The 21742-nt window shown below is 43.6% G+C and overlaps 1 protein-coding gene across 1 annotated transcript in view; it reads right to left on the reverse strand.

Annotated features, from left to right (window-relative positions):
• Nucleotides 1-7484: 7484 nt before the first annotated feature.
• Nucleotides 7485-21742, reverse strand: part of LOC308196595 (uncharacterized protein) — a 45492-nt gene continuing 31234 nt past the window's right edge. Inside the window, exons 6-9 of the mRNA XM_080595733.1 lie at nt 12182-12830; nt 10977-11247; nt 8912-9059; nt 7485-7733 (exon numbers count right to left, since the gene is read on the reverse strand). Coding sequence (XP_080451859.1) covers nt 7539-7733; nt 8912-9059; nt 10977-11247; nt 12182-12830 — 1263 coding nt within the window. The 3' untranslated portion in view covers nt 7485-7538. The remainder of the gene's footprint in view (nt 7734-8911; nt 9060-10976; nt 11248-12181; nt 12831-21742) is intronic.

The raw sequence follows: 21742 nt of genomic DNA on the forward strand, positions 1-21742 counted from the left end.
TGTGTCTGCACGCATGCATGCGTGTGCAGGCACATCTGTGCATGAATGCATCTGTAGAAAAGAAATACAATGACACTGACCAAAATGAAATGCGGGGACATCAAGCCAATAGGTGCAGAGCCAGCACGATGTGGATTGTGTCCCTTTGTTTGCCAGGGTTTGCTCAGAAAAGATGTGAAATTGCAGACACCTGAGAGCGGATCTGAGGAAGGAAGCTGAGAAGAAAGCATGCCTTGGTGGCAAGCCAACCAGTGCCAGCACTAGGGAGAGTAGGCAGCGGGAGCAGAGTGCTAAAACCCCCCATTCTTTCTGTGAACTAATCAGGGATGCATTTGGGTTGGGGAAACAGAAACCTGTTCTGAAGTGCTGTCATCACAATTTTCCAGGAATCTTAACAATGCAGAGATTTTGTGCTACCTTGCTGCATGGCCTTGGCCCTGCCACTTCCCTGTCTGCAGGGGGGCTGCGACTGACCTCCTCCCAGAGAGTGACTGAGACATGCCCTGTGTAGCCTGCATTGGTTATAATACATAGATGATAGGCAGAACAACTAAGATGAAACGAAATGGTCTGGCTGTCTTGAAGCACACGTTTTTGATTCTGCAATGATTTGGTGAACCCCATTGTCACAGCCTAAAAATGTATTTTAGAATTTTTTATTTTTGGACATTTGAAAGTTGGCATTTCTCCTGTGGGGAAATTGAGCTACCCAGGGAAGGACAGGGTGGGCAGCAGCACAGCAGGACAGAGCTTCTGGCCAGTGGATACTGGGGCTTTTGCGTCACAGTCAGTGGCAGCCCACTTGGCAGTGGTAGCAGGGAGCCCTGACCCCATGGCTCCTTCTCTCCTCAGCCCTCACCGTAGGGATACCACCCCTGGTTTCCTGACCCAGGTGGGCTCACTTGTGACCAGGTCCCTGTGGCCATGGGCAGAAGCAGACCCAGCACCCCCTCCCTCACACCCTCCCCTGCTAACCCGGGAGGCTGTTTTCCTGCCACTGCCAGTATAAACATACCTTTTGTGTCTTGAACCTTTGTGTTTCACTAAAATCTGGAATTGTTAGAAAGTTTTTATTCTGTGAATAGAGAAAGTCTACTTCATGAAGAAAAACACATGCAAGATCCGGCTGTTTGGGAAGGCTGTTGAGTTGGCCAAGCTTTCCTGACCAATGCCCGTGGGCTACATGGGACAGCATCACCCTTGCTGCCCAGTGCAACAGGCTGAGCTCATTTCTGCTGCTGAGCTATGCCACAAGTGTGTCTTTTCCTGTATGGGGAGTCCAGAATATTTCTGGAGAATATACATAAAATAAATCCTTCTAATGTATATTGCTAAAGCTTTTGTTAAAGTTTTGGATGTTACACAAATATTAAGTCATGCTAGGCTTTTATCTGTGGCCAAACATGTTACATTATTTAAACAGTTATCTCCCTCATTTTGAAGCCAGCTATTTCGACACACCAGGTAGTCTGATTATCTCTCAGCTGTATCATTTAGCAGGCAAATAGCTTCTCTGTGTAAAAAAAACATAGCAAACCCATGGATATGAAATAATGGATAGAATTGGATCAAGCTGTAAAACAATTACTTCAAATTCATATTTTCAAATTGCCTAAAGAGCAATCACAAGCACAACTAGCTTCTCATGCTGATCTGCTGGAAGTAATGACTTGCACAACCACTCTCACCCAGCCTACAGAAGGTTGTCCCTAAAAATGCTGGCTGTTGTCTGTGCCTGAGCAAGGCCCGTCAGCCCCAGCGTGTCAAATGGATTACAGGTTTTGACTTCGGTTCTGGTTAGAGGCCGGGCCCTCTGAGAGAGGTGACTTTGGCACATGTGGATGAGCACACAGAGGCTTGGCCATGGCTCCTTCTGTGTAGCTGTTGCCATTTGCAGGTGGAAAGATTTTTTTATTTTTATTTTAATTATTTTTTTCTTGTTTTCATGTAACCATGAAGAAAACGATCAGCTGAATTTTTTAACTGGTTTCGTCTGCTCAGTGAGATACCATTTCAGTGAGTAGAGACAGGTTGATGCCTTCCACTAATTTGTAGCTGACTGCCTGACCGCCTCAGTTACTGAAGATAAGACAGAATAAACAATGATGAAATCTCATTCTTATGGCTATCCCCCAGAAAAAAAAAAAGAAAAAAAAAAAGAAAAAAAAAAGTGCTTTTGGTCAAGTTGCTAAATATCTAGTGACTGAGTAACTGAGTGTTGGTATATCAGATAAGATAAGGAGGCAAAGGAAGAGGAGTTGTAACGATGCCTTTTGCACTGCCTCCCTCAGTTTGCAGACTACAGAAGCAGTTTGAAGCACTGTCGATGGGACAGGTTTCCTCTGACCCCCTCAGAAGAGCGGAGGGGAGCCTGTTAGCTCTGGGGTGGTCACCCAGAAGGTCCCTGGGCCACAGCTCCTTGCCTGCTGGGCCGCAGCTCCCTGCCTGCCGGCTGCCGCTGTGCCCCTGCGCCCGGAGGGAGCGGTGGCAGGGAGGGCCTGCTCCCCACAGGCTGGGCAGCAAGCGCTGTGTGGGGTCAGCCACGTGGCGGTGGGGTGAGGGACGGGAGGCGTGCAGCCTGGCACAGGGTACGGGGTGTGACAGGAAGCCATGCCGGGCAGAGGTCCTTGGAGGCGGAGAGGGACCTGGCTGCCACGCGGGGTTTCTCCTCGCCTCACATCCCTCTTTCTCTTGCATCAACGATTTCCTTTTGTCCCATACTGGTCCACAAAGTTTTAGGTGCTGGGCAGCTGGCAGAGGTCACTGATCGGTGGCAATGAGGTTTTTCCATTGGTATGCTTTCCCTCAGTTCTTTGTGTGCCGACACCTACGCACTGGAAAAGGGACCTCTGGGACACTGGTATCACTCTGTGAAGCAGATCTTGTGCTAAAACAGTACCTTTTGGGTGAACCCATGATGTACTCCTGCTCCTGCTCTAAATACTACACAAGCTGGCATCCAGGGCAGCTTTGCAGATAGGAGAGCCCTTTCCTGTCAGGACCCTGCATGTAACCACATGTGAGCATCTTGCATATATCGTGGGCTTCTGCCCTCCTTCCCTTTTCAGTTACCTCTGGGGCCATTCTTACATGACCAGCGTGTTGCTTGCTGCCTTGCAGGCCAAGACGAGAATTTCCAGTAGTCTATTTAAAATCTTAACAGTCTTTCCCAAGAAAGGGTTACAAAACTAAGATTTATAGTCCAGATTATATATAGTTAAAATTACAGAAAGTTTTTAGCATCTTCCCCCCTCTCTGGTGTTATGCTCACCTTTTCTCTGTTCCTCTGGGTCCTCAGATCGACGGCTTCAGCCCCAAGTGAAGGTGACTGTGGGATGGCCACATCCTGTGTTCTTGCTGAGAGGAGAATGATGGCAGTGGGTGCAAACTCTATGCTCCGGGATCCAGCTGGGATCATTTTTATACATCTCCTAACACACTCTACACCTTGCTCTTCCTTCATTGGTTCACAGACCCACATACACCTGAGCTTACTACCTGTGGTGTGCCTTACACTTGTCACTCAGTCTCTGTTCCCCTGGTTATCCTCCTGACTGGTTTTACCCAGCTTCCAAGGTTGCAATCCTTTGAATACCAGTAGCTGAGCACTGGTGAGCTGTTTATAGCCCTGGGGCCTCCAATATCATCCTGTGCCTGAACTCTCAAATCTCCTGCTATCATCCCACCATACCTGTATTCCTTTATTTTTCATTCTAGGGCCATAGACACTTCACACATAATAACTGCTCATTCTTCATATCTACTAATTATAGAAATATCTATATTTGTAACAATACATAGAAATATTTGCCCGTCAGAAAGGGAGCTGGGGGTGTTGTTTGATAGATGGCTGAATATGATCCAGCAATGTGTTCAGGTGGCCAAGAAGGCCAACAGCATCCTTCTTGTATCAGAAATATCATGGCCAGCAGGACCAGGGAAGAGGTTGTCCCTCTGTACTCGGCTCTGGTGAGGCCGCACCTTGAATATTGTCTTCAGTTTTGGGCCCCTCACTACAAGAAGGACATCGAGGTGCTGCAGTGTGTCCAGAGAAGGGCAACGAAGCTGTGGGGGGTCTAGAGAACAAGTCTTATGAGGAGTGCCTGAGGGAACAGGTGTGGTTTAGCCTGGAGAAAAGGAGGCTCAGGGGAGAACTTATTGTACTTTACAATTACCTTAAAGGAGGCTATAGCAAGGTGGGGAATAGTCTCTTCTTCCTAGCGCCGAGCGGTAAGACAAGAAGAAATGGCCTCAAGTTGTGCCAGGGGAGGTTGGAGTTGGATATTAAGAAAAATTTCTTTACTGAAAGAGTTGTGAGACGTTGGAACATGCTGCTCAGGGAAGTGGTTGAGTCACCATCCCTGGAGATTGTCAAGAAACGTATAGATGTAGAACTTAGTAGCATAGTTTAGTGGTGGACTTTAGTAGTAGGTTAAAGTTTGTACTAGATGATCTTAGAGGTGTTTTCCAACCTGAATGATTCTGTGATTCTATGAAAATTCTGATTCACCAGAGGCCAGCCAGGTCACCAAAAGACAGGATCACCACAAGTGCAACTGTGAGCCCCATCCCCAGCTGTGACAGCAGCTAATGAACCTGGTCCCTAACCACCCCTGAGATGAATCCCTATTTTATGAAAAACAATCATTGCTCATCGCACCATAGGGAGCACGTTGGTGAAGGAGGTGGCCTGAAGCCCTGCCTTTTTGTCCAGCCTTCTCTGCTCTGATGAGAGTGCCCAAGGGATGGTCTGCAGGAGGCAAGGGGCCCCGTTGCCTCCCTCCCCCTGTTTTGGGAAGAGGAGGAAAGCAAGAGCTGCCCAGCTGAGCTGGCAGCGTCCACCTCCCACAGGAACTGTGCCAGTGGTGGGAGGGAAACGTGTCTGCAGGAGGGGGAGTGGGAGGCTGTGAAAAAGAGCTGGTGCAGAGAGGAAATGCAAAGAGCAAATGTAAGAGGGAAAATCTGTTTGGTGATGCTTGCTGAGCTGAAAGCAGGATTTGGAGAGTAGGACTTGCTGGATGGGGGGAGAGATGAGGACAGGCCACGTAACAAACAGCGCAGCATGGATGTAGGCAGGGAGCAAGCTGTCTGCTGCTCTTTTGTGCTGAGTGTGGTGCCTGCCTCTTCTTCAACACTGTCTCTGGCAAATCCTGCAGTGGAAAATCACAGCAAGATGTCAATAAACCAGGAGCTGTTGCCTGATGAAGCAAGTCTGGCAGACGGCTCCCCAGCGCCGATCCTGACATTAGCAGGAAATCCCCTGTGGGGATGGCAGACACCCGTTGTTTCCACCACTCTGTTTTCCCACGGCCAGCACCCAGACATTGCATTGCCTGCTGTGCCTGCAACCTCCCCAGCACTTTCTACAAACACAGAGAGATCAGGCAGGAGATGCGCTGCAGAGCACTGGTGCTGTGTGGCATTACATTTGCCCTGCACCTCCATCCTACATCCTTGTGATCAATTTTTCCCAGAATATGGGAGAAGAACAGAATTCCCACATCCTGCTTCTGAATGGGTGCATGTCTGTGAGAGCATCAAGGTACTGAGGGTAGGAAGAAAGATTTACAGCATGCAAAAGCTGATTTAGCTGATATGAGGGATTGTCTTGATCTTCTGATCTCTCCCAGAACCACATGGGGACAACCTTCCTCCTACTATGCTTTATTTATATACATATATCTGTCTCCAAAATGGTTTATAAGGGAGGGAGCAATATTTAGTCTTGTGGCTGTCACAGATAATTGTGCATCTGGGACATCTGTTTCTTCCACACCTCTTGATGTAAACCATGAACCACTCTACTAAAATCAAATACATCAGTTTTTCAACTGGTGCAAATTGGCACAACACCAGGGCGTTAAAGAGACACATACCTGAGGACCTGACCTCATTGAGCCTCTCTTATCCCTAAAGGTTTTACTGTTGCTTTTCTGTACATCAATTCTTTAATTGCGGTTATCTGTAAGAGTAATAATGGCTAAGACTGGCCTTATTGATGCTGCACTGTGCAGTTGTATTTCAGGAAGATGAGAAACCTGTACAGTCAAATTGGTTGCCTTAGGAATTATTGCTGTGGGCATGTTGGGCCACAAAGCCACCCAAACAGACGGATGTGAGTGCAGGAAGGAGCCAGGAAGATGATGTATTGTGCACGCATCTCACTGTGATTCCTGCCATCAATGCCTGTGAGTTGTTCGAGTTGTTCATATACTTATCAATGCAGAGATTATGTGCAGTTAGTCAAGAAAGACTGTCAAACATGAAGTGTAACAGTTAACAGGATATTTTTAGTAGGAACAAAGAGCAGAAAGGGGTCTTTCCTTTCAGCTGTGAAGGGGAGATCATGCTTTGCTGTTTCTTACACGTGCACCAGACTGATAAAATCACCCTTGCTCTAATTTCACAGAGGCCACACAAGACGTTACTGAGGCTGTTAGCTTTCCAAGCCATTCGGCCTCTCCTGCTGTGATTCCTGATGCCGTGACACCATTTCATCTCCTTCCAAAAAACCACGGCTGTAGGAAAAAAAGGGGCAACTGTGCTCTTGTACCTGCTGCCAAGACAAGTCTACTGAAAGAGGTTACCAGCCTCCCTCAAGCTGCCTTCTGTCCCACCTGGGTGGCTGCCACCACCCTGTGAGTCAGGCAACCTGCTTATGGGGTGATATCTACCGATCTACCTCGGTAGCTATAAAAGGACGGCACTTCAAACACCTACAATTTGCTAGACCCTTATTATGTGTTTTTTACAAATCTCAGCTGACAATGTGTTGTGTAATTGCTGTCCAAATACCTTGCCAGCTCATCCAGCTACATCCTCCTTTTGGTCACTGACGGATACATGTGTGAGAAGTCAACCACCCATGCGGGCTGTTGAATTGGCAATACTTGGTTCAAAGTCTTCAGGCTGAAGAGCAGATTTGATCCTCTAGCTCTGTTCTGAGATGCAAGAAGCTCTTTCAGGAAGATTTGCTGCTAGATTAATGCTAATAATGATAAAAGGTTTATGGTGGAGAAAAGAGATTTCTCTCCCCGTGTTTAAGCCAATTTTTCACGTTTCCAGTGCTGATTCCATTCAAAGCTTCAGTTTCCCATTACCTTGTATTGTTGATCCAACTCTTCCCATCTCTTATTTACTTTCTTATGTACTTATGGCAAATTACAACCACCTCTGCTTTGTTTGCAGAAGTGTTAATCATTTTATCTGCTATTCTGGCTGACAACGACTTGCTAAGCAGGAATCTTCCATTGTAATACAAATGTCTCTCCCTGAATACTAGCAAATCTTAGCAGGTCTTTCCTCGGCTTTCAGTTAAGTAAAAAAGTCATTCTTTGTTAAATGAAATCAAAACATTTTTCTTGCTTCCTCCTAAGCAAGTGTCATGGTCAATACCATCAGTTTTCAACAGTAGCATAGAACGAAAATTCTTCCTACAAAAGAACTGTATATTTAGCTCATACAAATGGAAATAGATGGTGTCATGCAGTTTCAAAACTTCTTTAATCAGTAATAACAAAAAGAATTCATATGTCACTTCAGCTAGTGATAGTTGGGTTAACTATTTTTCCTATGAAGAGAGTACTGTTTGTATCTCTATCGAAAATCAGCATGAGGAAGGGACGGTTGAATTCAATGGCAGGAGGAAGGGACACGGTCATTATTTCAGCAGCAGTTGCTGCTGCTGCCTCAGCACCTCTCTCATCAACATCCAGAGCAGCCTTATGGACAACCTAGGAAAAAAAAACAAACAACACGAAGTCATTCTGGGCAGAAAACAGCAACCTGAGAGGTGAACCAGACCCTGTTTAAAGCAGCCCCGCTTTGGAGAGTCAACTGCAGAGGATCTGTAGGGGCAGTAGAGATGTGAGCTGTGTTGTTGTAGTCATAGCTGCTTTAAATGAGGACCAGCATAGAGCTACATAAATTTTAACAAATAAATAATAATAATAATAATAGTCCCAAGCTATTTGTCTTCTGTTGCAAAGACTGGATGAAGAATGGACATTCCACTTGTAAGCTCCACAGTGAAATCCACCCTGTACTGAAGGGTGACAAGAAATGTGTGAGGGATTCTTGTGCTGTTTGAGACAAATAAAAAGAGGATAACAGACTTTGTTCTTGCATTGAGTTAAATGCTTTTATTTGCCCTATTGCATACAAGGAAAGAAGGCACCTAAAAAGCAGGAAAAGAGATTATTTGGGCAAATGCAAATAAACTGCCACTAGAAATAATGCTCTATTGAATTCCCAAGTTAAAATAAAATAAAAATAATAATAAAAAAGAGGTTCTTTTATCTAAATTGCATCCCCTAATCTTGAGATTTTCTCTGACCTTTCTCCTCCATGTGCCTTCTACTGTTTCTCACCAGTCTCTCCTCTTCATCCTGGGGTAGGGGAGGCCCTGCAGGTGGCCATGCCCAGCTGGCCCCCAGCCCTGGCAGGGCTCTGTGCTTGCCTCTAACCAGGCTGGAGGGGTGACCAGGCTGCTGTCCTGTTCTCTTGGCCAACTTTCAGGCATATGTGGGGGACGCCAGCTCTGCACCTCCAAAACAGTCTGCAGGGTGTTAGGGCCTTGGTGTTCCCAGGAGCACCAGCGGCTCCTCCTGAGGAGCTGAGGGTTGATGTTTTTTACTCATGTTCTAGATACACCTCAGGAGATCTTGTCTGATCTTGGTCTTGGAAAAAAGAGTTGTGCAGCAAACTAATCTGATCTCCAATGTCACTGAGGGCCCAAATCCTCTCAGATGTAAACTCACAGATTGAAGCCAGGGTGATCCTGGCTGTGGTAAGCTGGGAAGCTGGGAGCTGTGTTTAGCTGGTGTTTTTGGATGCTACCACAAAGTGTAGCTTTCTCTGTGGTAGAACGTGTTTGTGAAAGGAAGGAGAGGGCTGGTGGTCTCAGACTTACTTTAGAAACCTTCAGCTCCGGTGCGCCAGTGATGCCAGAGAGATCTGCCCGGTCGGTGAACACATCCACAATTCCCATCTTGCTAAGGACGTGTGTTATTTCATAGCTCCCAGAGATGGAAAATTTGGGGAAGTAGAGTCTCACTGTGCTGTCAGGCAGAAGAGAAACACAGAGGGTGGTAAGAGAGACCTTACACTGAGGTAAATGATGGTGGGAATGCTCTGTAACTCTCATGGGTGTCAAATGCCAGGGCGCTGTACCAGCCATGAATGTACAAGGAGTGCTAATCTGATTGCTGGTCCTTCTCATGGTGATACAGATGCTGTCATTGATACTACTACTACTACTACTGATATCTGTCAGGCATTTTGCTTTAGCAAATATGAGAGTATTCTGTAAAGGAGGGCAGTATTGAGAGGCCCTCTTTACAGCCAGGGAAAATGAGGCACAGAGATGGATGCCCAGGTTGCTCAAGCAAGGAGGGACCTGAAGTAGGCACAGACAGGTCTGCTTGGGCAAAAGTGCGACAAAGCCCAGCACTTCAAAGCAAAGCAGTGCTTTTGGCATAGCTGTGGCCTTTGACATGGTTCACAGGAGGGTCTGTGCCCTACCACCTCTACCCTCGGGCACCCCATCTTCTAATTGTCTCCCTTCCATTGGCTGGCCATGGAATTACAATAAAGGCAGATCGAGTCTGCCTTTAACAGTGAGGAGCAGATAGAGTAGATATGCAGAACATGCTTGGTCCAGCTCTAGAGATCAAACTGTAGTCTACAAGTTACTCCTGATGGGATTTACATTACCTCCAGGCTAGCTGTGGGCAGTTCCTGCTTAGTATACTTTCTGCTGAATTTCTCTTCATGTGCTATCTAGGGACCCTCAGAGCCTCTTAGTCACCTACTGCAGGAATTATCCTTTTGGTAGCTCACATCTTCTGATGTCTCTCCCTGGGATAACTTGGGATGAAAAAAATCCAAACCCCACTGTTGTTGCTTTTCTATGATACTGCCCCGTGCATTAGAAGATGATGGGACCGTGCTTATTAATACAGCCATCAATGTAATAGTAGAACTGAAATTGCCACTTTGTTCTCACAGCCTCTCACATGAAGAATTTATTCATATGTTGGTCTTGAAGGAACTTGCACCAAGAATCTATTTAGGTAAGGATTTTTCTGATTTTTCACTTGAGAATACATTTTTATTTTTTGTAGTTGAGGCATCACATTATTAACTCATATCCAATTTGCTGCCCACTATGTCTTTATTAACTGTGGCGGCGTTTCTATAATGATGCACCAAGAATCATGGGTGTGAACTCCAAAGCCTTGTTAGTTGTGAATCAGGGCAGAGCTTTGTAAATTAGGCACGTATTAACTTGATATTACTCATCTACTGGTGCTTAGATCTCTTCCCTCCCAGACAAACAAGGTTGTAAAACGTGTTAGCTGATGTTAGTTTCAGTGGTAGGAGCTAACAGAACCTCATTAGATTTTTATAGTTTCAAAAACAAAATGCCAGAAAATCAGGGCACCAGTAATTAATCACCAGCCTGTTATAACAACCGCTGTGTGCTGCAATGGCCCTTGTAAGGAAGATATTTGTGTAGGACATATTACGTACGTACGCATTAATACAAACTGCCTAAGTTATGGTTTATTTAGGGTTTAGACATACGTCTGAGTCACAGTGTGTCAGTGACATATGTGAGGTAAAACACGTTAGCTGAAACCTCAGTATAGGGGATTTGCCTTGGAATTGCCACCTTCTCACTCTGTCAGTAGACTGTTTTAGAAACCCCAAGATAGGATTGCTATTTGGTACTCCTGAGACCTGATCAGGATGGTCTCCACCCTAGTGGGGGGAGCAGAAAGTCACTCAAGCATCAACAAGAGAATAGTTAAATACCAACCAGCTGCAAGATTTTTACAGCTAGGATGCACAAGCCAAAAATAACCCACTCAGTTCCCAGAATCAGCAATAGTGTTTGTGTTCTGTAGTGTTTGCATTCCTAAAAAAGAAAATAGACTTCATCTAGGTGCCACTGCAGCTGACTGGCAGATTACCTCTGGAGTAGACGGTCTGACCATTCCCGGATGGTTTCCTTGACCAGCGCTTGCTCTAACCGCTTCATTTTCCCTTTTGCTGGTAGAACTAGAAATGCTGTAGCGCTTCCGTTGTAATGAAGACGTACCACGGTGCAAGACAGCTCCTCATCGAAATACAAGTCAAATCTGCCTGTCTGGTACATCATAGGGACTTTCACAATAGTTTCAGCATCCACAAAGAACTCCCTTTCTTCAGTGTTCTCTGGTTTAAAAGGATTTTCCCAGTTGCCTGATACAGAGAGATAAAATGTGACTGAATATACCATGTCTCATCCCATCATAAATGGAATATTATATAACTAATTATACTCACCTATTCCCCCAATTGCTAAATTCACAATTTTCAAACTTACCATTTTAATATGCATGTCACAGTAAGGAAAGAATCTTTTACCTGGTCAAGAGCGCGTATTAGGTTCCATTACTTTTTTCTCTTGGTGATTTAAGTGGCCTTTCCATGAGTTGTCATTTAAAGGCTTACATGACATCATCTGTGCATTCATATAGTATATGCATTTAATTTTTATTGACTTTAATAATAAGCCTCAATCTATAGATAAGATTAATGTAGAATCTCATATCTAAGTGTTGTTGTGTCAGGCTTAATAGCACATCATCAAACCCACATCAGAAATGCACTGTTTCCACTTTGTTCCTTAAAATGCCCTCTTCTGCTCATCACTAGCTTCTTCTGTATATAAATATGTTAATGTGTATACATTTCAAGGACTCCAATGGGAAAAAATAGGATTATGTAGTGTATAGTAAATTAGGCCATTGAATCATGCACACTTTTAAAGAGATGCTTTTAAAGGAATAGATCATGCATTCATCTCAGTTCCTTCAGTGAAAACTAAAAGAATGTGGGGCAATTGGAGCTATGGCTAAACCCATGAAAGTGAGCTGAGGCTGCGTGGAGGCTGTGTCTTGGAGCAGAGCTTCCTGGCTGCTATGGGCAGAGCTGAGCCTGGAGGCTCTCCTGCCACCTCTGGTGCTGAACAGGGCCCTGCTGCTCTACCTGGCTGCAGCATGCTATGAGGGGCTTCTGTCCCAGCAAAGAGCATTTCAAATTTCCCCTGGAACAATTTCCAAAGGTGGCAGCTGAGCCGAAGAGATCATTTGATTATAATGAATGACATGAACCTGAATACTAGAGGACTTACCTCTAAAGAAAACAAAGGTAGCCAGGAGCATTACAGTCTGTGGATCCATTTCCTTGACCAAATTAGTAATTTTCCCATATGTTTTCCTCTCTATATAATCATTGATCTGCTTCTCAGCCTCTGTGGGATTGTTAAAGTTGGTGGTTAAAGTCTCCAGTTGATACAAAGCTTTGGCGTCATCTAAAAACTTTTTTAGTGGTTTCAGCTTTTCCGTTAGAAAGATAGCGCTCCCCATGTTGAGCTGGACCCCACTCTCGGGATGGCTCAGCATGTGGATGAGGTTGTGGAAGCCTTCATGTATCTCTTTCTCCTGAATCTCTGTAAGGTTGAAGGCGAGTCCTTCCAGGATCTGAGTCTGTGTGGTTGACCTAGCCCCTAGGGCCAGCACTGCAAAGGCAGTGGAGATGCTTACAGGAGAGAAGAAAATGTTCTTATTAGGCTCCTCTAGTGTAACCTTGTTAAAAAAATGAAATGCAAAGTCAGCATTGCTTGGAACTAGTTTGAGGCAAGCGATCGCTTCACCTGCGTAATGCACATGGTCTTTAGGTTCATTTGGATCATGGTGGCTGGTAACAAGCTGAGCATGGGCAACAGCGTGAAGCCCAGCCAGTAGCAAATATACATAAAAATTGGTCTTCATCTTCTTGCATTAAAATCCTATGGAGGAAAAAGAGAATCTATTACTAGGGTAAATAAATAAATCATGTAGATATAGTTATTCTGTCGTTCTCACAGAACAAAAGTTCTTATGTCTTTCTCTTGTCCTCAGTTTCCTCTAAAAAAACACCTCTTGCCAGGTGTTTTTATTATTTATTTATTTATTTATTTATCTATTTATCTATCTATTTATTTATTTATTTTTATTTCTACAGGCCTCCTGGCAAATCTCCCACAAATTTTTCTTCTGGCCTTACCCTATACATCCACAAAGGCAATATTTGGTGTGGATTAGCTGAATACACAGCACCCTCAGCAGGCCAGAGAGCAGAGCATGTCCCACCAGAAAACATACCATGGCAACCACTGGAGGGCTGCAATACCACTGTGCTTTTGACATTAATGGTCTAAGATAATTCCTGTAAAGAGCATCATAGAGCAACTCTGGATGTTTTGTGAGTAAGGGAAGAAAGAGGAAATTCATGCGAGTGGGCAGCAATCAGTAGCTACATACAAACAGAATTTGAGCAAACAGACATGGAGGAGATTTTTAAATAAATTTTTGTTCAGATTGATAAGGCCCTCTATTTCAAGAGAAGACAAATGATGGTGACTGTTCTTCAGTAGCAAACCAAATAAAAAGTTCTATGTCTCTAAGGAATACGTTCCCTTTCTTTCTGAATAAAAATGATGTGACACTTTAAATAAGAACCTGAAGTAACGTTTTGTCTCTTAGTAGACAAACCAAACCATTGGAGTAGATTCATTTTCAGCCCAGCTAAAGGAGTCAATGACACTAACAAAAACAAGGCCTTATTTTTATCAGCTGCTCTACTGGTCAAAGGGCAATACATTTATCTTAACCTATTTCTCTTGGCTGTGGTATCTACATTCCTTTGCAGAGCTGACACTATATCAGCTCTTATAATTGGATATTGGAAACGTGGAGTCACAGCAGGCCTCATTTCTGAGCAACCTAGCGCAAAGAAGTGGTGAGAGACTTGCAACGAGTTTGTGGAGATAATGAACTAGATTTGTTAAAACTTGTGCAAGGAGAGACGTATTAAACTAATTGCACTTTTCTGTTCTGGCATGATTCAACTTGAAAGACTGTGGTCAGAAAGGGCTATGATCATGGTCCTAATTTCTCCATAACATCAGAGGGAGCAATTTTTATTAGTATTTGAATATCCAGTTACAATTAGACTTGCATAAGAATGACAAAACATTTTTGAGCTATAATCAAGCATTCAAACAATTACATGTCTGATAGAAGTATTTCTAAAAACAGGCCTGCTTGCAATAACACCTACTCTGTTATTGACAAATGGAAGAACCATAAGGGCTCTCGATAACTACATTTTCAATTACTGTGCACAGTAACTTTAAATTATATTTTGGCCTTCTCTGATTTTGACATTGAAATGATATTGCTCAATATATCTATCCCCTTCTAACTCAACATAAGAACTGTTCTGAATATTTAAAATCGTCTATCAGAGATCCAACGTATTAGTCAGACTTTGAAAAGAAATCAACTCCCAGGCAAAAGCATTAAATCTGAACCTGATCTGTTTTCACGTATCCAGCAGTCTGATTCAGAATCTGCCTCTGGATAAATTATTCACTGTGAATTATTTACTCAGCTGCAGTCATAATTTATTAAGAATAACATGAATACAAAAGAATGAAACATAAGTCACCACCTGTTCCCTATCTCATCACATTTCATAACTATAACAAAACACAGCATATAGATGGAATTTTCTATATACACATTGCAATGCAAGTTTATATTTATTTGGAATGCAAAGTAGATGTAGAATTTAACTGACCTGGCCTCAAAATTATAGCTAACGGATGTAGCATGGTTTTGCAGTAGCTTTGCAAAATACTGATTACAATTTTCTGAGGATTTTTTCCTATATTTTTTCCTCTATACATTTATGACATATTTGCTCTTTGTGTTTGATTTATGAACATTCATGGAATTAATTTCATTTTATTACAGCTCTGAATTCACAGATAATTAAATACAATCTGAATCTGAATCATCCATCTGTTACTCAGTACTGGCCAATCACAAACATTTGAGACTTATGAGTCAGCCCTCACAAAAATCTTGGTAATGGTTGATTTTAAAATCATGAGATTATGAAAGACTCAGCAGCTGCAGTTTGTAGAGGTCCCTTTTGTGTGTGTGTTTTGTTTAAGCCTTGAAAATGGATGTGTCCGACTCTATTAGGCTATTCTTCAAAGAATAAAGGTACTTTTACAATAGAATTTGCGTCCTGTAAGCCTTTAGAATATGACTGGGAGCTATTACTTCATACCTGATATTTACTATTCTATTTTATATTACTGTGGCTGCTAGGTTAGCAGGTGATCAACCTGGTGATAAATTGAAGGTGATAAATTGAAAACAGGGACTGTTTCCATATGAAACAGAAGGTGCGGATTCTCAGGCAACCTCTATGACTGAGGTGTTTTCTTACCAAGCATATTTGCTAACAATTAAAAAAACAAAACAAAACAAAACAAAAACAAACAAACAAAAGAGATAGATAGAATCCTGTGCGAAAAAGCCCTTAGAGAATTCCCTATCTGAAGAAGCTAATTTTGAAGAGAGCTTCCTATCTTAAGACTTATACCATCCCCAGAAGAACAGTTTGCTAAGAGGCAATCTGTCAGATTGCCCACAAACACGGGAATAGAAGTGAAGATCTCTTCCATTGTAATTCCAAATTTACATCGACTTGTTGAATAGCCTGGAACGAAACTAGGTTAATTCTCTACCCATTTTCTTTTTTTTTTTATATCTATGTAAGGCAATGACAATATCTTTGTGGTATTCAAGAAAAGGTTTCTTTCAAGAAGAGCTTTCAATCAAAACAGACAATGGCATAAGAACGTGCCAACACCTGGAGGTTAGTGATGTTTCAAGCAATTTACCTGTAATAGATTTGGTGATAACATTTGTTGAATATATATTACATGTTGAATATATTACAATCTTCCCTACCATGAAACCCAGAATAGCAGTACTTTTTTGGACACTCTGTCCTACAAAGAAAATGGAGAAAACTGTGATTGGCTGAAGTTACCCTAAAATAATTCTACCAAAAGACCAATAGCAGAGCTAGACTAAATTTTCCAACTGACAGAACCTGATTCTTTGTGGATATAACAAATTTGTCCATTTGAGGGCTGATTTTTGTCTCTATTATTTGGAGAGATGTTTCTGAATACAATTTTCTGACTTTAGAATCCCATGTAATTGTCCAGGAGGTGGATATTCATCCCATGCCTTTCCTACAAGGGGTCCTCACCTGTAATGTCATTTTAACCATGAACATTTGCAGTACTCAAAAGCACATGCAAGCATGAAATAGAAAAGATGTTTGCTCACCAGATGGTGCTGCTTCCCTCTTGATTGATTCTAAGTGAGGGAATCTGAGAAATCTCTTTCCTGAAAGCTGCTCTCTGGGAGCACCAGGCACATCAAGACATGACTCCACTGCCACCACTGGTGTCTCTGAACTACTTTCTTCTACTCAGGGCCACATCCAAAAAAGAGACAAAAACAACCCAAGCACACAAAAAAGTCACAAAGGAAAGATGACTAGTCACACCTGTGTGTGAGAAAACGATCTCAGAAACCTTCTGTCTGGGACTGCCTAGTCACAGGAGCACCACAAACTAGTATGTGCTTTCCTGGCTGGCCTGAAAGCTCTCTAGGTACTTCATAGTATGTGCCTTGACATGTTCAGGGACTTTTCCATACTGATCAGCTAGACATTTACTTATGTGATTCACAGTTTGATGCCTCTGTACTTGCTGGAGGCCCCTGAGAAGACTGCCAGCACAAGCCAAGGGTATCAGGTTCTGCAAAGAATTCAGTCACTGTGACCATTTCATTAAAAGTAATTCCTTTTGCAACAGAAACATGGAATCCAAGTTTACAGTATTCATAAAAATGCATGTGACTGTACATGGGTGTGTTGCTTTCTCTTGCATGGAGCAAACTTCCCTGTCAGACTTTTGGGTGAAACTTCTAGGAACTTCTTTAAAACATTGAGCCCTTTGCCAAATTTTCTTGAACATGACCAATTAAGTCCAAAGAAACCTTGGGAGAAGAGAATGGAGGGACTCAAATCAGAGCTGTTCCCAGTGTCATCTATCTTCTGCAGGACAGCTGAGCACCAAAGAGCTCACCCAGGAAGCGCAACACCCACTTCTAGGCCTCTTTTATGTGGAAACAGGTGAACATGAGCTCTCAATCTGCTACCAGGGCATTTCTGGTATTTGATGTTGGACCTGAGTTGCTGCACACACTCATGGATGAAGTATCACTGAGGCCAGAGAATAAAAAGATTAAAAAAAAGGACCAGTGCATTGGTTAGGGCAGTCAGATGAGACAGAAGAGATTTCTTTTCAGCACAAAGCACAAACTGTCCCAAGAACGGATCAGACTGGGTTCCCAGTTTCTACTTTCCCGTGTGCACTTGACCACTACCCAGTCTCTAGGTGCGTGAATGGTACATGTTGGCCTCACTGTGATCTCATACTCTGAGTGTGTGGCAAATACCTTTTCCTTCTTTCTTTCTCAGTTTTCCAGTAATCTGGTTGTTAGAGCAACAAGGAGATGTCTCATCTAAAAGGGAAACAGACCTCAGATATCCCATTCCCTAGCAAAGATGTTTCTTGTAGGCCTTGAATATAATAATCAGCAGAATTACTCAAAAAGGATTACCAAGGCATCAATGTCTGGGCACCCATCCTCAGGCTCTGGATGGAGTGGAGCCTGTTCCCTCTAGCAGGAAAGGGCAGGAGGTATCCCTTCTTTAGGTGTTTAGGTTTTGTTGTCTCCAGAGTTCACCTTGCTTCTCTGCCAGACAACTAGACACCCCACTCTGGCTTCTACATTCTTATTCTTCCTGCCAGCCATCTAACAACATGCAGGCAACTCCATGCCTAAATTGCAGTGCCTCTGTGCTTTGTATCCAGCTGACCAAATAAGCCTCTTTATCACTGGAACAATTGCTAAGACAGATTTCAATATAAGGTACAACCCTAGGAAAGGCTTAAAATCAATTGCATGCAACAGGAGGATACACTTTTGAAGTCTCCATAGGAAACAAAAAAAATCACTACTTACAGCAGCTTCCAAGGATCCTGCTGTCTTCACCAGGACTACCCTGCAGCTCCCTCTCTTATTTATACTGTTAAATAGCGTTATGAAAGCAAAGCGTCCTCTAGAAAACATTAACCAGGGCAGACAAGTGTTATTACTTTAGGAATGGTAGAGAGCAAACAATGAAGACAATTTTGGGGGGGAGGCACCTGATTTTTGCTGTATATGCATGGCCTAGCCCTGTCTTTGCTTACAACAGTCATAAGAGTCCTCCTGCATTTCTGCACAATCTCCTGCTGGGAATCCAGCCCCTTGCTCTAGCAAATACTTCACATGCATCATTAACTTGTGTAAACAGCCTGACTAGGTACATTAGAACTACTGAAATGAGTAAAATTAAACACATACATATACAAGAAAAAAGCCCCTGGAAAAGACAGCTGGATGCATGCTGCAGCCAGATCTCATCTCAGTATTTTGCACAGAAACATCCTGCCTCCTCTACACCAGACTTTTAATAGCTTTTATTTGGCGTATTTGTTTTAAATTATCCAATATCTCTTAATTATCTACATTACCGTTACTAAGGGACAATTGCTGGGGACTTCACTAGTAAACTTAAAATCAAAGCAGTAGCACTGGTGCTAGCAGTGGCTGAGGGCTGCTGTAGGGATGGGGATGTGATGGCAGAGATGGGCGCTCTGGGGCCGGTGGTACCCAGCGTGTCCCAGCCAGACTGATGTGACCTGGCAGGCAGTGACAGGTGGGCAGACAAACAGCTGCACTGTGCTCTGTGTGTGTGTGCTGGCACATCGTGAAGTTACTACCAAATTGCAGACAAGGAAGCATCAGGCCGGTATGCCAGAGCATGCTTATATGTGAAGGTTGGACCCATACGGTCAGCTGCCAACCCGTAGGAGCATCCCCTTGGGAGGCCGGGGGTTGCAGCAGTAATTGCTGCTTAAAGGAAGCATCACTGAATCTTCTGGGGAGACTGGGGTTTTTCTTTGCAGGTGATGTGTTGAAACAAGGCTTTACATTTTGCATGGCTGTGGGAGCTGCTACAAATTCTTTCTTTCCACTCTTCTCTCCTTCGCCTCTATTCCTCTCACCCATGCAAAGTTAAGCAGAGCAGTTCAGTACGAGTTTGGATCCAGGCTGGTAGAATATTTTTTTGAGTTGTTTACCAGCTGGAAAAAAGCAGTTGGGCACTTGAAGGGTTTTTAAAATAACGAATGAAAACAGCCTCTAAAGATACAGAGGTTTACCTAGAGCACGTACAGACTAAAGGTGAGTAATAACATGCACCAAGAGACAAATGAGAACACAATTCAAGACAAAGAAGTGCAGCTATGAGTAAAGGTACTGAGAAATGTGAAGAAAAAAACAACTGACTTAATATGACTTCATTTAAGAACAGGTTAGTCTTGCAGTGGAATGTGTCCTCTACCTGCTGACATTTGTATGAGTGTGCAAGAGGGAAAATGAATAAAATCTAGTCCATACCAACCTCCAACGTTATCTGCAATGTGATAGCTGATTTGTTTTCCCTTGTGTGTACAGCAGTTTCATCCAATCATGTAAATAATCCTGAAAAATGCTGAGACTCTGTTTCAATATTTGATAACAAAATATGTTGCATATGAACTTGCATTTTCACTTTTTTAATTTTTAATTTTATTTTTTCCAGTCAACGGACCACTTCTCTGATATTTTGAAAGACAACTCTTTAATGAAAGTGCTGTTAGGAATTCTTCCATTTGCTCTGGATCAAACTATCAGTACTCTACATTAGGCATCTTATTACTTTGAACCCCAAGGTGGTTTTTTGTTGTTTTGTTTTCCTTTTTTTGTTTTGTTTTTGTTTTAATATTATTATTGCAAGATCTTAATAACACTATTCCATCTTCAGTAAATTGGCAACGTTAACAAAAGCCATCCAGCATGCATTCCCTTGGAAACAGGCTGGCTGTAGTCCAAAATAAATTAATTATTCAAATTAGAAAAACTGTATGTTTGCTTCTCTGGCAGAGAAACACTTTAATCTTTTTTAAATATTTAACTAATTACCCTGAAAGCCATTTCAAACCACAACTGGTTGTTGTTCTGGTGATGCCCTCTGGAGTATAAAGAGCACACGAGTCCCTCCTACCACACTGCTGAGATTAAATGTCAGTGTGGAGCTGGTGAAGGCAGTATCCCTCTCCCTGCTGGCAGGCTACATTTAATTTGCAGAGCTGTCTCTCACTGTGTTTCAAGGGGAAAGGCACTCTCGGTTATACAAAAAGCTCAGTAGCGACCTCCTGCAAGAAGTTACCTGCAGCACCAATACACAGAAGGTACAGCTGTATCAAGGGTCCTTCCAAGCAAAGACCTGGCAGATCTTCACCTTTAAGTTGCACTTTCCTCTGTTGCATGCTGTACTCTTAACTTTCCTCCTGCCAGCCCCATGCAGGAGGTCCCTGCTCACTCCAGGGCGCTGTGGCCCACTGATATTATTTCCAGCCCCAGTAAAGGAACACACACATAGCTCTGCCTTTCCCACATGTCAGCACAGTGAGTGTCTACCCTTTCTTCCTCTCTAGGATCAGTTTCTTTCTGTTATGCAGTGAAGCCCCTCTGGGTCCCTAGGAGACTTAATTTTCATCAGTCTGCTTTGTCCTCCTCTCAGGCTATGGGTTTGCAATTGCTTTAACCTCATATAAGTGCAGGCTGCTGCTGCCAGAGGTGTTTCATCCTTCAGCATTCCCACTGTCTCTCCTGTGCCAGCTACAGCACTTTTGGTGTCCTCCCTCCTCCCAGGAAAAAAAGACCTCTTTTCCACTGATTAATTGGTCCAGCTTTCCATGTGCTCACAGCTGCTAATACTGACTCAATGAAAGGAGAAAATGTATCTTAGAGGAGGCCAGGAGCTCGACTGTTATTTTTAGGAGGAGTCTGTACTCAGATTTAATTTGGCTTGCCATGTACAGGGCCGTGCTAGCAGAAGCACAGCCAACAGGTTGAGTGAAATGATGATTCCCCTCTGTCTGTGTCAGGAGTGCTGTCTCCTGTTTTGGCCTCCCTTGTGCAAGCCAGATGTGGATGTACTGGAGCAGATTGAGACCAGTGGAAGATTACCAGGGTGGTCAGGAGGCTGGAGCCCAGCACAAGGCGGGAGGGGCTGGGAGCCCAAGGCTTTTTCATCCTGGAGAAGAGATGGTGATGGGGGATGCTGTACGTGTTGTCCTACCCTATGTGACGGGTGAAGTTAGAGAGAAGATGGAGCCAGGGGTGCACATTGGTGGTGTGTGTGGCAGGGGATGCAAGTTGCAGCAAGGGAAATGCAAATTAGACATAAGGAAAACAATGTTCACAGGGAAGGTGGTAGTACATGAGGACAGGTCGCTCTGTGAGGCTGTGAAATTAGTGTCCTTGGAGACGTCCAAAACCTGTCTGGACATGGCCCTAAGCAACCTGATCGGATTTCGAAGTTGGCACTGCTGTGAGCAGGTGATGGGATTGGATGACCTCCAGAGGTGCCTTCAAACCTACATTATCCTTGGTTGCTAATCAAAAAGACTGAAACCCAGCTCTCAGGAATCCCTGTTTGCACCTTACCCTGCAGAGAGATGTCTCTGCTTCTCACCACATGACCCCAGAGGCTTTTCCCTGAAACAATCAGGAAGGTGTTATCTCCCTCATCCGCCAGCATGCCCTGGCAGGGCCAGCACAAGGCAAGCACACAGCTCCCAGACACAGCCTCTGCCAGGGCACCGCACACAGCATTC

The sequence above is a fragment of the Anser brachyrhynchus genome, assembly GCF_964034855.1.
Source record: "Anser brachyrhynchus genome assembly, chromosome: 5".
Taxonomy (NCBI): domain Eukaryota; kingdom Metazoa; phylum Chordata; class Aves; order Anseriformes; family Anatidae; genus Anser; species Anser brachyrhynchus.